General features: G+C 28.1%; 3 protein-coding genes across 3 annotated transcripts; 2 read left to right on the forward strand and 1 right to left on the reverse strand.

Moving 5' to 3' along the window:
• On the reverse strand, positions 1-2,709 carry LOC110618899 (protein FLOURY 1-like). The gene is made up of 2 exons (XM_021762174.2): positions 1,435-2,709; positions 1-973 (listed from the first exon to the last, which is right to left on the reverse strand). Exons 1-2 carry the CDS (start codon positions 2,295-2,297, stop codon positions 877-879), a joined length of 960 nt encoding a protein of 319 aa, XP_021617866.2. The 5' UTR covers positions 2,298-2,709; the 3' UTR covers positions 1-876.
• Positions 2,710-5,267: 2,558 nt separating this feature from the next.
• On the forward strand, positions 5,268-6,233 carry LOC110619652 (NDR1/HIN1-like protein 13). Its single transcript, XM_021763178.2, has one exon. The coding sequence runs from the start codon at positions 5,360-5,362 to the stop codon at positions 5,975-5,977; it is 618 nt and encodes a 205-aa protein (XP_021618870.1). The 5' UTR covers positions 5,268-5,359; the 3' UTR covers positions 5,978-6,233.
• A 3,141-nt stretch (positions 6,234-9,374) lies between these two features.
• On the forward strand, positions 9,375-11,566 carry LOC110618659. Its single transcript, XM_021761847.2, has 4 exons — positions 9,375-9,530; positions 9,627-9,704; positions 9,806-9,907; positions 11,267-11,566. The coding sequence occupies exons 1-4, from the start codon at positions 9,528-9,530 to the stop codon at positions 11,342-11,344; spliced, it is 261 nt and encodes an 86-aa protein (XP_021617539.1). The 5' UTR covers positions 9,375-9,527; the 3' UTR covers positions 11,345-11,566.
• The last annotated feature ends 2,076 nt before the right edge of the window (positions 11,567-13,642 follow it).

Genomic DNA, 13,642 nt, shown 5'->3' on the forward strand with positions numbered 1-13,642 from the left:
AATATATGATTTGACCAGTAGATAATTATCCCATTTGGTTCGATTTAATTTATACGATATAATTTCTTAAGTGATTCGGTTTGATATGGATGAAAAACAAAACATCAAACCTTTCAGGTTTGGTCAGTAGTCACCAAACTTCTATAAATCCAAAAAATTCATTGAACTGTGCTATTCCTTTATGGTGCCTCCTTGGCTCCTTGTCCTCTTCCTACCAATAACACCTTCAATCCTAATAGCAATTATCTCACCACAGAGAATCATCCACGGAATCACATGTGATTAGGAAGGCTGTAGCTGACGTTATAACCTCTCATAACTTGGAACACAAGCAGATTAGCGTCAGGTTGTTACCCAAATTTGCCTTTGAAACCAAAGATGGAATGCATCTCAATTCTCAACTCAGCACTAAAATCAAGCACTTCTCCACTTGCTGAGTGTTTGAAAATTTTTCAAGCGAGGTTTTAACAAATAACAGCCTGATACGAATTCTACTTCCAGTGATGCACACAATCAAGAAGCAAGCTTTTCTACAGGTACAAACAAAATGGCAGACTGAACCACAATTTCATAAAGTTGAAAACTTGAAATCCTAATAAGAAAGTTGCCTCATGTTAACTCCAAGTTCCACAGGGATAAAAGATCGTGACACGTGGTGTGTAGTGAAGTAATGTGGATTCTGAGTGATCGCTTGGGAGTAAATGATCTAAACTTGATGTGCAGTAATGGAGGATTTGTGAAAGTTGAAGACAAAGTGGATGTTTTGGTTTCTAAGAAGCTGATCTCATACATATATCCCCATCATACATACACAGGCATACGGTCATTTTGTCAGGTCTGGTCATGTCACTGCCTAGTCCAAGCTCAGGGTTCGGCTCATTTATTACGGCTTATGGCTTGAGAACCATAATCTTCTGATGCACACACAAAGTAAGGCATGGTGATGCATGGATCCTTGATGAGTTGAAAGTTCCTAGAATTGCACATAGAAAGGCGCAATACTGATAAGAAAGAGAAGTGAATTCACAATATTCACCATGTATTGTCTAATGCTAAGTTCCAAGACTTTACCATGCATTTCTAATGGACTACTTGTAACTGCAAAAATCAATATCATGCACAATTTGCTGCAGAATTGGCTTGAAACCCTTTGGTGGGAGAAGGTAAACTAATAGAATGAGAAACTGTAACTATCTCCTCCATATCTACTAGTAGAGACGAAAACTAAGCAAAAAAACTACAAAACTGAAGAAACCCACTAAATCTTTCTCTTAGTGCTTCAATGATAAAATGCATTTACATACATGGATACAAAAGAAGCTAAATTATATACATAACCCAGAAAAATAACACTCTCAATTCTAAGAATGGTTTGATAAACTTCAATCAACTAGATTCATGTGTTATTAAACTTTACACAATTCAAGAACTTACAAAAGTGAGAAGTCCTCTTCAACCGAGTTTGTTTGAATATCTTCAAAACCATCTTCTGTAGCTGAATCAAAATCAGAACTCAAATTGGCAGAAGATGCTTGAAATTGATCCACTTCATCACTCTCCATATGCTGCTTCAGCTTTTCTTCTAGTACAGTCATTTCAGACTCATATTTCATTAAAATCCATTGCAATGATTGAATCATTTCTTGATCATATTCTTGCTTTTGCTCTGCCAATCTACGTTCCTGATTGGCTTCAATCTCTATGGAACTCTTCTCACTTTGGAGCCGCAAAATCATTGCCATTGCTTCGTCAGCTGCTGATGCAGTAGCCATTCTCTCTTTCTCAAGTTCTGCATAAGCCATGTCTGCTCTATGCCTCTCAATTTTGACCATTCTCCTAAGTGCAATAACATCAAATACCTCATCTTCAACACAAAATTTACTTTCATCATTATCATCACATTCTCTTTCAGAATCGTCATCATCATCAACAGCAACACCATTTGGTTTTGAAAGCTCTTTGCTTACCAAAAAATCATCCTCATTTCCTGATTTTGAATTCTTCAACAATTTCAATGAACTAAAACTGAAAGACATCATCTTTGAATCACATACTTTATCAAAACCCCTTCTAAAACAAAACCCACAATTTTTATCCACTGATTTCCCTATAATCTCACACAAAAACTGAATCAAACCCTTGCCCTGCCAGGTAAATTGCAACAACTTCAAACCCAGACCAAACATCAAGAACAACACAAAAACATTGAAAGCCGGTAGAAAACAGCCAAGAACCAAAAACCCACCTATCAATTCACTACTTCGAGTTAAAACCTTCAAGCATGAAGCAAAATCCATCAGAAACAACCACAAAACCACCTGCAAAATTCTCAGGCGCAAATAGAAGGCAGAGCAAACAACAACAAACAAACAAACAAAATAACCAGCAATTGCATGTGGGTATCTTGCAAAGCTGTTCTCTTTTTTTGGCCTTCTCTTGATCCTCTCAAAAACTACCAAGATGCGGCCATGAAAAGGTGGGATATTGAATCATAAACAGGGACAAAAATGGAAGGAGTGAGTTAATGCATTTCTTTGAGTATGATTCCCGAAAAAGGAATTGCATGCAGAAGTAGAAGTTTGCTACAGGTCACATTCTATATAAGGGCAACGAGGAGAATGGGTGCATGTGACGGAGAGGGAGAGATGATATGACATGAGATGAGTGCCTTTGGCAGTACGGGGGGATATATCGGGAACCGAAAATAAGGTGAAAAAACCGAGGGAGATGAGTCGGTTAATCGGAAAGAGGAAAATTCAAGAGATACGGTAGCCGTACCGTATCTTTCTACTAGTATTTGTTTTGTTTACAACTTAGGTTCAATAAATCGGTTGATTAAATTCTCCATATTTAGAAACAATGCAATGCATTTCTGTCATCCAAAAAAAAAAAAAAAATCTTAAAGGAGAGCTGGTAAGTGATAAATAATTATAATTTTTTAGCTGATACATTATTATATTTTATAATTTTAAATAATTTATTAATTTGAAATTTTAATTTAAAAATTTATAATTAATAAATTTAATAATATAATTTAAATAAAATAAAAATAAAACACTTATCAATAAATAAAAAAATTTCTAATAATATAGTTGATCTAAAATATATTTTTTATATTTAATTAATTATTTATATAAATAAATAGGATAACAATTTCTTGATATATAAATTTTGAATTTAATCCAAATCACTGAAGGATACTAATATTTAAATTCAAAATCATAAATCTAATAATATATAATATTTTAATAGAATTTAATCAAATCAAATACCTAAAAATTATTCAAACTCTTTGTCATTCTAATATTATCTTTATATCTGACTCATTCATTTTCACTTTTTATTAAATAAAAAATAAAAAATTATCATATATTTTTAAATTATGTCAATTTTAAATTATATATTTTTAATTGTAAAAGTCGATGATTTAATTTTTTTTAATATTCTAATTTTATTAAACTAAAGGCTTTCTTTAAAAAATTTTAATATTCTAATTTTAAATTATATATCTCTAATTTTTATTAAAATTATCATATATTTATTTTTTTAAAATCTAAATAAACACCTTCAAAATATAAATATATATCTTTAAAAAAAAAATAAAACTCACTTCAATATTTTTTAAATTTTCAATATACTGAATTCATCTAAAAATTTTCAAATTCATAATGAGCCGAGTTGATCTAAAAATTTTTTTGGAAAGTTCTATCCTTAAAGTTGAGAATCATTAACTGTATAATAAAAAATATTTTCCTTCCCTCCAGCTTCCCAGTATGCAAACATGCTTTATCTTTCTCTACTACCTCCAATTAGGTAAACTCAATTTTCCCTATCACTCCAAATCCATTTCCTGAATTCCTACTTAACCACTAAATCTCTAAATAAGAATAGATCAATTCCATAAAATGCTCAATTTCTTATGGAATCTCTCATATTTATGCTTGGAAAACTTTTATTCTAATTCTAAGAATCTCATTCTTTTAAATGTTTAGGGCTCAGAGCTATCCAAGATTTCCTTTATAGTTATATATAATTTTTATTATTTAAGTTGAGACTGGATTCTGGATAAGAACACATACTCAAAGTTCAATAAAATCCACTAAGCTACTAAGTAAACCGACTCAACAATGCGCCATCCAGTCCGTGACTAAAGCGGCCGGACTGACTCCAAACTTAGATCCATCAGAGAGCCTGAAATTTTTTGATGTGACAGAAAGTAGGAGAATAGGCTCGGCTACTCCACAGTTTTAGTAACATGCACGCCAGAAGAAAATTAAATGGCCGTCGGATGAGAAATGGGTAAACAGAACAAGTGGCATTGTAACGGTTATGCCTCACTAGAGGACAAAAGAACAAGAAATAAATGGAAATATGACTCTTTAGACTAAAACTTATAAGCACTCTTTTTTTAAAATTTCAGAACATCAAATTCCAACTTAAAAATAAAATTTCATCCTATTATTTTTAAAATTTTTATTATAAATATATGTAATTTTTCTATTATCCTCACTTAAAAGTAAAATTTTATTCCCATTAAATTCTCAATTATTATAGCCTAATATCAATATTTATTTTTTATTAGGCCCATAAATCAAAAAAGTCATCTACCCCTCTAAAATTTAATTCCGGTGAAGCTCATATCTTAGACATGTATATCAATGCTTGAGACATCTCTAACAATTAGTATTTGATTTAAATTGAAAAAAATTAATTAAAAATTTAATTTTAATTTTTAAAAATTTTAATAATTTCAATTTAATTTAATTTTGATCACTAAAAAATCAATAAAATGGAACTGAATCAATTAATAAGTCATAATATATTATTTTTTTATAATTGAAGGAAATTCAACCATAACCAAAATTAAAATACTTTAATTAAATTTTATAATACTAAAAATAAAATGTTAAGATTTGGTCTTTTTAATACTAGTCTAACTTGAGCCGGCTGAGTCAAGGTGTTTAGGCCCAATTATCATCAAAACTCAAAATTTGTAAATTATGTTTTTAGAGTCTGCAAGTTGAGTGCATACTTAATTTTAAGCACAAGAAAAGGCAAGAATTATTAAATATCAACGCAAGTTTGGTATATTTCCCTTTTGAGAAATGATAAAGCACAATCCCAATATGGATTCCTTAATAGAAGAGGCAGAAGCTTATACACCAGCAAAATTTTAAAAAAGTTTAAAAAATTTTTTTAAAAAAAAGTAAAAAGAAACCCAACCCATAAACACATGCTTTTAAACAAGGTAAAGAAGATACCTAACCTTACCCATCAATAAGACTCAACCACATCCAAAATCCTCTTACCCATTAATTCACCCAATGTTCTCTCTACACTTCCTAGATTTTCCTCAACTATGTCACCTCCGTCGTATCCCCGCCACAAGAAACTCAACACCCCCGAAGGAACCCACCCTCTATGGTGGTGCGCCGCCATTGTCTGTTCTGTCCTCGCAGTAGCAGTAATCATCGCTGGCATCGTCGTGTTCGTCGGTTACTTAGTTTACCACCCAAGAATTCCCATCATCAGTGTTGTTAACGCTCACCTGAACCTCTTCCAATACGACTTAACCGGTGTTCTCGTAACGCAAGTGAACATTGTCGTTCGGACGGAAAACGACAACAGGAGAGCTCATGCGAGTCTTTCAGATATGGAGCTGACGCTGATTTTTGATGGGTTGGAGATTGCAAAGCTGATGGCGGGTGATTACGAGGTGAGGAAGAATAGTACGGTGGATTTTAACTTTGTGGCTACGTCGGACCCGATACCGTTGAATCCTGAGCAGATGAAAGATGTGGATGTGTTCTTGAATGAAGATGAAGTTAGATTTGATCTGAAAGGGAATGTGAGAGCTCGGTGGAGAGTTGGGCTTCTTGGGTCGATTAAGTTTCAGTGCCATTTGGATTGCCGGCTAAGGTTTCATAGATCCAGTGGAGATTACATACCAGGTCGATGCACCTCCAAGGCTAAATGATGAAGAAAAAATCTTAATTTCCTTTTTATTTTTCTTTTGGATTTGCGCAGGCTGTGTATTAATGGTTAGCTTGGAGGTAAGTACTTTCTTGTGCACAAAATTAATTTCTCCCTCCAAAGATTAAATGTCAGGAGGCAGGACTTCTTATTTTAAAAAATCAGATATACAGAGGATAGTGAATAACTTATTTGATTTGGTTCAAAAATCGATTAAATCGATCGGATTCGATTTAGTGGATTGAATTTTTATTTATTTATTACACTTTATTATTAATATTTTAAAATTTAATTAAAATATTTTTATTTTAATTATAATTTATTTTTTTATATTATTAAATATAATATATTATTATCTACTAATCGATTCATATTTATTTATAAATTTTTTTTATTAAAATCAAATTATGAAATAATATAAATTTTTGAAAATAAAAATAAAATTAAAAAGAATAAATATTTTAATTTTTAAATTAATTCAGTTTCATTAATTTTTTTAATTTTAGGTGCATATTACTTTTCTATCCATAAAAAATAATATAAATTTTTAAAAATAAAAATTAAATTAAAAAATAAAAAATAAAAAATTTTAAATTAATTTAATTTTGTCATTTTTTAATTTAAAGCGACTAGTGCTCATCTTACTCATAAAAAATAATATAAAATTTTAAAAATAAAAGTCAAATTAAAAATAATATAAAATTTTAAATTAATTTAATTTCATCAATTTTTAATTTAAAGTATATAATTAGAAATGAGGGCAGTTGGTTCATTTTAAAATTAAACTGAACCGAATAAATCAAAAATAAAAATTTTGATATTTATAAGAATCAAATTAATTGATTTTAGTCAAAAATTGAATCGAATCAAATCGATATAATTCAGTTCGATTTAGTTTGATTTGATTGGTTTGAATTTTTAATAAAATTTTTATTTTTTACACTTTAATTTTAAAAAATTTAATTAAAATATTTTAATTTTAATATGATCTAATCTCTCTATATTATTTCAATAATATACTATTATCGAAAATAATATACTATTATCACTAATCAGTTCGATTTGATTTTTTTATTAAAATCAAACCGAATCGAAATAATTAAAAATTTTAAAATTAAAAATCGAATCGAATCAAAATAAATAAAAATCAAATTAAATTTTCAAATCAATTCAATTCGATCAATTTTTTTCGATTTGAACTTAATACTGCTTATTCTACCTATTACTCACCCACCCTTGAGTCCCATTGAAATTAACATTTTCAAATAAAAATTCATGTAACAATGAAAATATGTTAGATTTGTTAATGAGTGATAACATTTTTTAAATGAGGTTAATTTTCTACTAGTTAATTAGTTGCTTTTCAAGATTTTAGTGTTTTTTTTAATTAATTCAGTTGTTTATAAAATTAGAATATAAAATCTATTTTATTTTATTTTATTTTAATACCAAAAAGGTACAAAGTTTAATATAATTGATTAGTGAGTTTAAATTAAAAAAAAAATATCTAACCCATAATGCAACCAATTATGGAAGAAATAATTATTTAAAGGAAATATTTAAAAAATATAAAATAATAATAATAATAATAATAAATAAGAAAAGAAAAATGAGGAAGGCAACTTTTATTATTTAGCTTGTAAATGATGTCTGCCACTAGGGAGAAAGGCAGGCATATATGGAGAAGGAGAAGAAAGCATCTGGAAAGCTCCATTTGATTTTTTAAAAGGAATTTTAAAAGAAAGCAACTCTAAATATCTTCATACTTCACAAAGACTGTAAAATAATTTAATTTAATCATTCAATGGACTTCCTTTTCCTTTAAGCTAAATCTTTAATTTTATTTTAATTTTTGAATTAAAATTTTATTATTTTAGTATATTCTGTTCAAGATTAAGAAGATTTATTTTTAATTTTAGAATTACTTTTAAATTTAAATTAGATTTTTAAATCAATTTAAATAAAAAATTAAGAATTAAAAAATATGGAAAAAATGAGTATTAATTCTTTTTAATCTATTTTATTAGATAATCGGCAATTGACGGACCTGATCCACCCATTTGCCCATATTCTAAGGCGTTTGCTTTTCTATGCCCAAAAAGCTCCCTGATAGGCATTCTTTATATTTATAATTTTTATTTTTAAAAATATTAAATTTATTAAATACTAAAAGATATTTAGAAAATTTTTTTAAAAATAAATAAAAAATTATAATAATTAATTTATATATTATTATAATATAAAAAAGTAGAGAATAATTAAAATAATAAAAAAATAAATAAAATTTATAAAATAAAGAGAATATTTTTATGGCGCCACCTTTTATAGCCTGGTAGTCTTAGCCAAACGTCCTTCTTAAATTCTTAATTTATTAGGGAATGATGTACAAGGTGTAGCTACACCAAAACTAGTTTTGCTATAATATGTTTTCTTGACTTTTAAAGCTTCTTTTGTATATATATATAAATGGCTCATGAAATTCATTACAGTAAGATAATTAAATAAATTCATAAATTAAAAATAAAAATTTAATGCGAGAATATCTAAACAACATCAATTATAATAATAATAATAATATTAATAATAATAAATTCATCTAAATCTAATATTAATCGTAAGAATATTCTCAGTATTTAACTTCTAATAATAAGAAATTTTATTGGTATTATTATCATTATTGATAAATATACTAACAATTTTTATTCGAATATTTTTTATTATATTATATTTTTTATAATTTATTATTTAAATAAATAAATAACAGATAATTATTTAATCAATAATTTTTTTTTTTTAAATAAGGAATGGAAGAGCGTGGAATTTAATCAGATGAATTGAATATACTTTTAATTCAACTACTTTTGTCTGACGAAAAATTCAATTTTATGCGTATAGGAGGTAATTGGAAAAAAAATTAAATTAATTTTATTTAATTATTAAATAAAAATATAGAATTTAATTATACTTATTTTTAATATTTTTATTAGTTTCAGAAGTCAATAAAAATAAAATAAAAAAATTATTAAAAAATTTACTAATTAATTTTTATTTTTAAAAAATATATTAAAATAATTTTAATATTTTAAAAAGTATATTAATTAATTTTTTAAATAGTTTTAATCCATAAATAGTTTGTGAAAAAATTTAAAATATTTTTATTATAAAAAATTAATTAATAATTTTTTTAAAATTATAAAAATTAATAATAAAATTAATATAAAATTAATTAATAAATTTTAATATAAAAATTAATTAATAAATTTTTTTAAAATTTAGTGGACATTTTTAATGTATTTTTAAAAATTAAAAAATTAATTATTAAATTTTTAGTAATTTTTCTAAAAGTAAATTACAATTCACCGCCGTTTGGTACAGGCAAGGATAAAATGGTAATTTCGGAATTCCAGAAAGGAATCAATCTCCTCGTCGATGAATATTTGATCTCTTACAACAAAAACAAGAAATTCATAGAACAGAATCAGAATTTTCAATAAGAGAAATTGATCACTCCTCACCTCTGAAAGATCGTATCAAACAGTTTCATACATATAAAAATGGTAAAATTCCTCTAAGTTTGATTCATTTTTCGTGAGTTTCGAAGTCTTCTCTTCTTCGATTTGGTGGAAATTACTAACTGCTATGTCTTTAATTAGGTGTGCATAGCTTGCTTGCTGCCTCTGTTCTTGGTCCCCATCGTCAACATATTGCCTCTTCTCTTCTATTATCTCATGGTAATTTTAGGGTTTCTGTTTCTCCTTCAAGATCGCCTTTGATTTTGTTGTTTTTTTTGGGCTGGATAGAATCTAATTTCTTATCCCTTATGCAAAATCAGGCAAAAGTTTATCGGCTTTTTGGATGGGAATACAGAAAACCAGAGAGGGCTCCTCCGGCTTGTCCTTACAAACCCTTGCCTAAAAAAGACGGCTCCGGCAAAGTAAGTGAAATTTTGTTTGTGATTCGGGGGTTAATTTCACTCCTTTCACTGAATTTTCATTTTTCTTTCCGGCAAAAACTCTCTACTTAATGATTTAGCCTTTTTTTTTTCCTGCTGTTGTAGATACTAAGTTTGACAGCTCTGTGGCATTTAAACTAATTAGGGTAATTTTAGTGAATCAACATTTGAAGTGGAGTATCTACTGTAACATTTTGATTTTTTGTGGTTTTATTGAGGTAATGATGAATTCAGTGATGGTAGATGAAATTAAGCTGTGATTTTGTCATAAAAGTGCTTTTATGGGTTTTATGTAGAGGGTGATGGTGGCTAATTTCTCTATGCATTAATCGATTATATTTTGAAATTGACATTTTTACATTTTGAACAATCTAATTCAACAGATTTTATGAGATTCCTTTGCAATTTCATACTAGTAGTGTTTTTAATCTAAAATTTAAATTCGAAATTGTGTAACTTCACTTCTAGACACACCCTAAACTTTGATTCTAAAAGTATTGGCTATTGGAAGTTCAAACTAGTAAAACAAGACATTATAAAGCTTTCAACTTTTAGACTTTTACTGATCTTTGCTAGTGATGCCTCATGTTACACCGTGAAAGGCCACTTCTTCTTCTTCCTTTTTTTTTTTCCTCCTTTTGAGATGGTTGCTTCGTTGTAATTAAGAAGGTAGGATGCATGTTAAATTTGAGCCAGCCTAACTCACCCCCTTGAGTTAGGGGGAAGAGTGTCCAACAAACTTATAAGGTATGTTATCCTTTCCCAACAAGTGTGGGATTCAACTACCCCTTCACATCCATGGCTAAATTGGAGCGTAAAATACTTATAGGAGGCCCAATGTTGGATGAAGAAGCTCTGATACTATGTTAAATTTGGACTAGACCTAACTTAACACTTGAGTTAAGAGTTCCCAACACCTTATAACTTTATAGGGTACACTTTATCCTTATTTCAAACCAATGTGAGATTCAACAATGCCAAATACAAAGATCTCTTGTGCCATAGTATTACATCAAAAATTAGCATCAGAAATGGCTTGGGATGCAATAGAATGTGAAAGATCAGTTTGGATGATTAGATGATACATTTTGATATACTATCTTGCCAATCCCATGAGGGGGGAGAATATTGGTTGCAGTATCAATTCTAGTACTTCTATTTTTTGCTAATTGAGAGCTTCTATAAGCTATGATGCTTGTATAGTTATTATTTCTTTTGTGCTTGCATTTCCTTCATTTCTTTTCAAATCTTGATGGGTATGGGCGTGGATCTTGTTGGTCCTGGTTGTTTTATCTGTTTACGCCATAGCAAATGAAATTATGTTTTCTCATGTTTTCACAGTTGGGGGCAGAAGGTGAACCTGGGGTACAGACGCCTGTTTCAGGTTCTGTTGAAGTATCAGATAGCAAACTGGATTGAAAGTTAGTATTCCTTGTTCTGAGATTTCTAAACGCAAAGCTTCTTGAGTCATTGTTCAGGCTAAAGGAAACTCTTTCTACAATCTGTCTTTCTTTTATCACTTTCTCTATGTCAAGTCGTGTTTCGTAGTTGAATGTTCTATAACGTTCTAAGGTGCCTGTTGAAATATAAAGCATTCTCTGTCATATTTTCTTCTAAAGAAAGCAAAGTCGTTGAGGATTTCTTCCCTTTTTTATTTGGCCAATCATCAAATATGAAGATATATGTGTGTATGCGTATATAATGAATATATCATCTAGTGATTTTGTATCTACCATTATCTGTGAAACGTATTCATTAATGTTGTTCAGTATGTGTTCAGATTCCTAACTATGGGAAATTAGAGCAAGGTTGGCATTTATATTGCCTAAACTTTATTTAACTAGATTATTACTGCAGAATTGGTCTTTCTGCATTTGCAGTCTTGTAATCTAAGTTTTCTCGTTGGTAAAAAAAATCTAATAATTTTTTATTTTATAATAAATTGAATAAAATCATTTTATTAATGATATTAACACTAATAAAGGCATACTGTCCATCAACTCCATTAATTTGAACACTAAATAAATAAATAAAATAAATGAGTAATATAAATATTATATATTTAGCAAGTATATTATTTGGTTGTTAATTTCCCTTCTTTTTAAAAAATAAAAATTAGAATTATAATAATAGCTTTAAATAATATTATTTAGCTCATTTTATTTTATTTTATCTAAATTAAAATATTATTAGAAATCTACCGTCACTTTTGAAACAAGTCAGTTCGAATTGAATGGTGTTTAATTTTTTATTTTTAAAATAAATCATTTTATAAAATTATAGTTAAATTATTAAATAATTAAATTTAAAATTTTTTATTTGTAAAAAATATTATTTATATTTAAATATAATATTATTTTTTTATTATATGTAATATTATGTTGTTTTTGATATTATATTAGTGGATACATTTTGTATAATTTACTTAGTATTCAACAATATTAAAGATTTCTATTTATTTTTTTATATTTTTATTTAATTTTAATTAAATTTTTTATTTTTAATTTTTTAAATTAAAATTGAATTTATTGTTTATAATTTAGATATAATTGGAATGGAAATCGAAATCGAAATCGTAGAAAATTGTCATAGTAACAATGTAAAATCAAAATGTTAAAAAATTGAAATAATTTTTGAATTATTATAAATTAAACCAGTTTCAATTTGATCATAAATTTAATCGAACGGTCGATTTCGAACCAAAATCGGCTTTTGGCTTTCGGCTCTCGGCCAAGACTATCAGCAGCAATACTGCTTGGTTGCTGGTGGCATCAATGGAGAAGCTGGAAAGAGCAACTAGATCGGGATTCGGGTCTCCTGTTTAGAGTTTCACTCGTTTAGGGCTTTTTTTTTTTCTTGTTTTTTGTTTTAATGGGCCTAGATTCCAGTATGATTGTTTAGTCGACTTTTTTGTACATGGCCTTTGGCCTTTAATGAAAATATTATCTTGGAGAAAAAGAAAAAATCAGTCAATAAAGGAAGGGAGCTCTCATCCTTAACAACTCAATCGAGTCGTTTAGGTAATATAAATATTATTTTATTCTTGTATTTACTCAGAAAATATAAATAATATATTATAATGGTAATTTGATATCAATATTTAATTTATTTGTGTAGTAAATTATTAGATATCCATATTCTCATATTTAGAGAATAAAATTTGTATTAATTGTCTAAATTTATCTTGAAAAGAAGGTTTTCATCTTTTTTTTTTATTCATTTCCATTTGTCTGCTAGTAATGTCTAATGACTTCTCTACTACAGTACCATCTGTCTCTGTCACGCAGATCTATACATACGAAAGTGTCAGTAATCTTCTCTACGTTAGATGACCATTTAATTCTCTCCAGTACACGTGCGGGTAGAATTGCGAAGTGGCTAAGTCTGTTGTCTTTTTTCATGTCACGTCACCGGACTGAGTTTTTTTCTACTGGATTTGGATCTGTGAGTGCCGCTCCGCTTGTTTGGATTAGGGTTGAAAGTATTGGACCGATCTATCATGAAGGTTTGAGTTAATACTGCCTTTTTGAACTCGATTTTATTTTGAGACGGTGAAATTTGACAGTCATGAAATATATTTAAAATATCACCTTATTCTTATTATGCTAAATGAATATATTAATTCAATGACTCACACATCGATAGAAAAATAAAAGTTTAATAAATTTTATTTTTTTAATTAATAACAATGTGAATTTAATGAGTAATTTTTTTAAA

This window comes from Manihot esculenta, chromosome 7 (assembly GCF_001659605.2).
Source record: "Manihot esculenta cultivar AM560-2 chromosome 7, M.esculenta_v8, whole genome shotgun sequence".
Taxonomy (NCBI): domain Eukaryota; kingdom Viridiplantae; phylum Streptophyta; class Magnoliopsida; order Malpighiales; family Euphorbiaceae; genus Manihot; species Manihot esculenta.

What these genes read in the sequence shown, in the direction of transcription:
- LOC110618659 (XM_021761847.2), top strand. An exon ending in TTCTCTTCTATTATCTCATG is followed by an intron (nt 9,705 to 9,805) that starts GTAATTTTAGGG and finishes ATGCAAAATCAG; the next exon opens with GCAAAAGTTTATCGGCTTTT. An exon ending in AAAAAGACGGCTCCGGCAAA is followed by an intron (nt 9,908 to 11,266) that starts GTAAGTGAAATT and finishes ATGTTTTCACAG; the next exon opens with TTGGGGGCAGAAGGTGAACC.
- LOC110618899 (XM_021762174.2), bottom strand. Translation starts at nt 2,297, where the DNA reads ATGGATTTTGCTTCATGCTTGAAGGTTTTAACTCGAAGTAGTGAATTG. An exon ending in GAAGAGGACTTCTCACTTTT is followed by an intron (nt 974 to 1,434) that starts GTAAGTTCTTGA and finishes GTGCAATTCTAG; the next exon opens with GAACTTTCAACTCATCAAGG.
- LOC110619652 (XM_021763178.2), top strand. Translation starts at nt 5,360, where the DNA reads ATGTCACCTCCGTCGTATCCCCGCCACAAGAAACTCAACACCCCCGAA.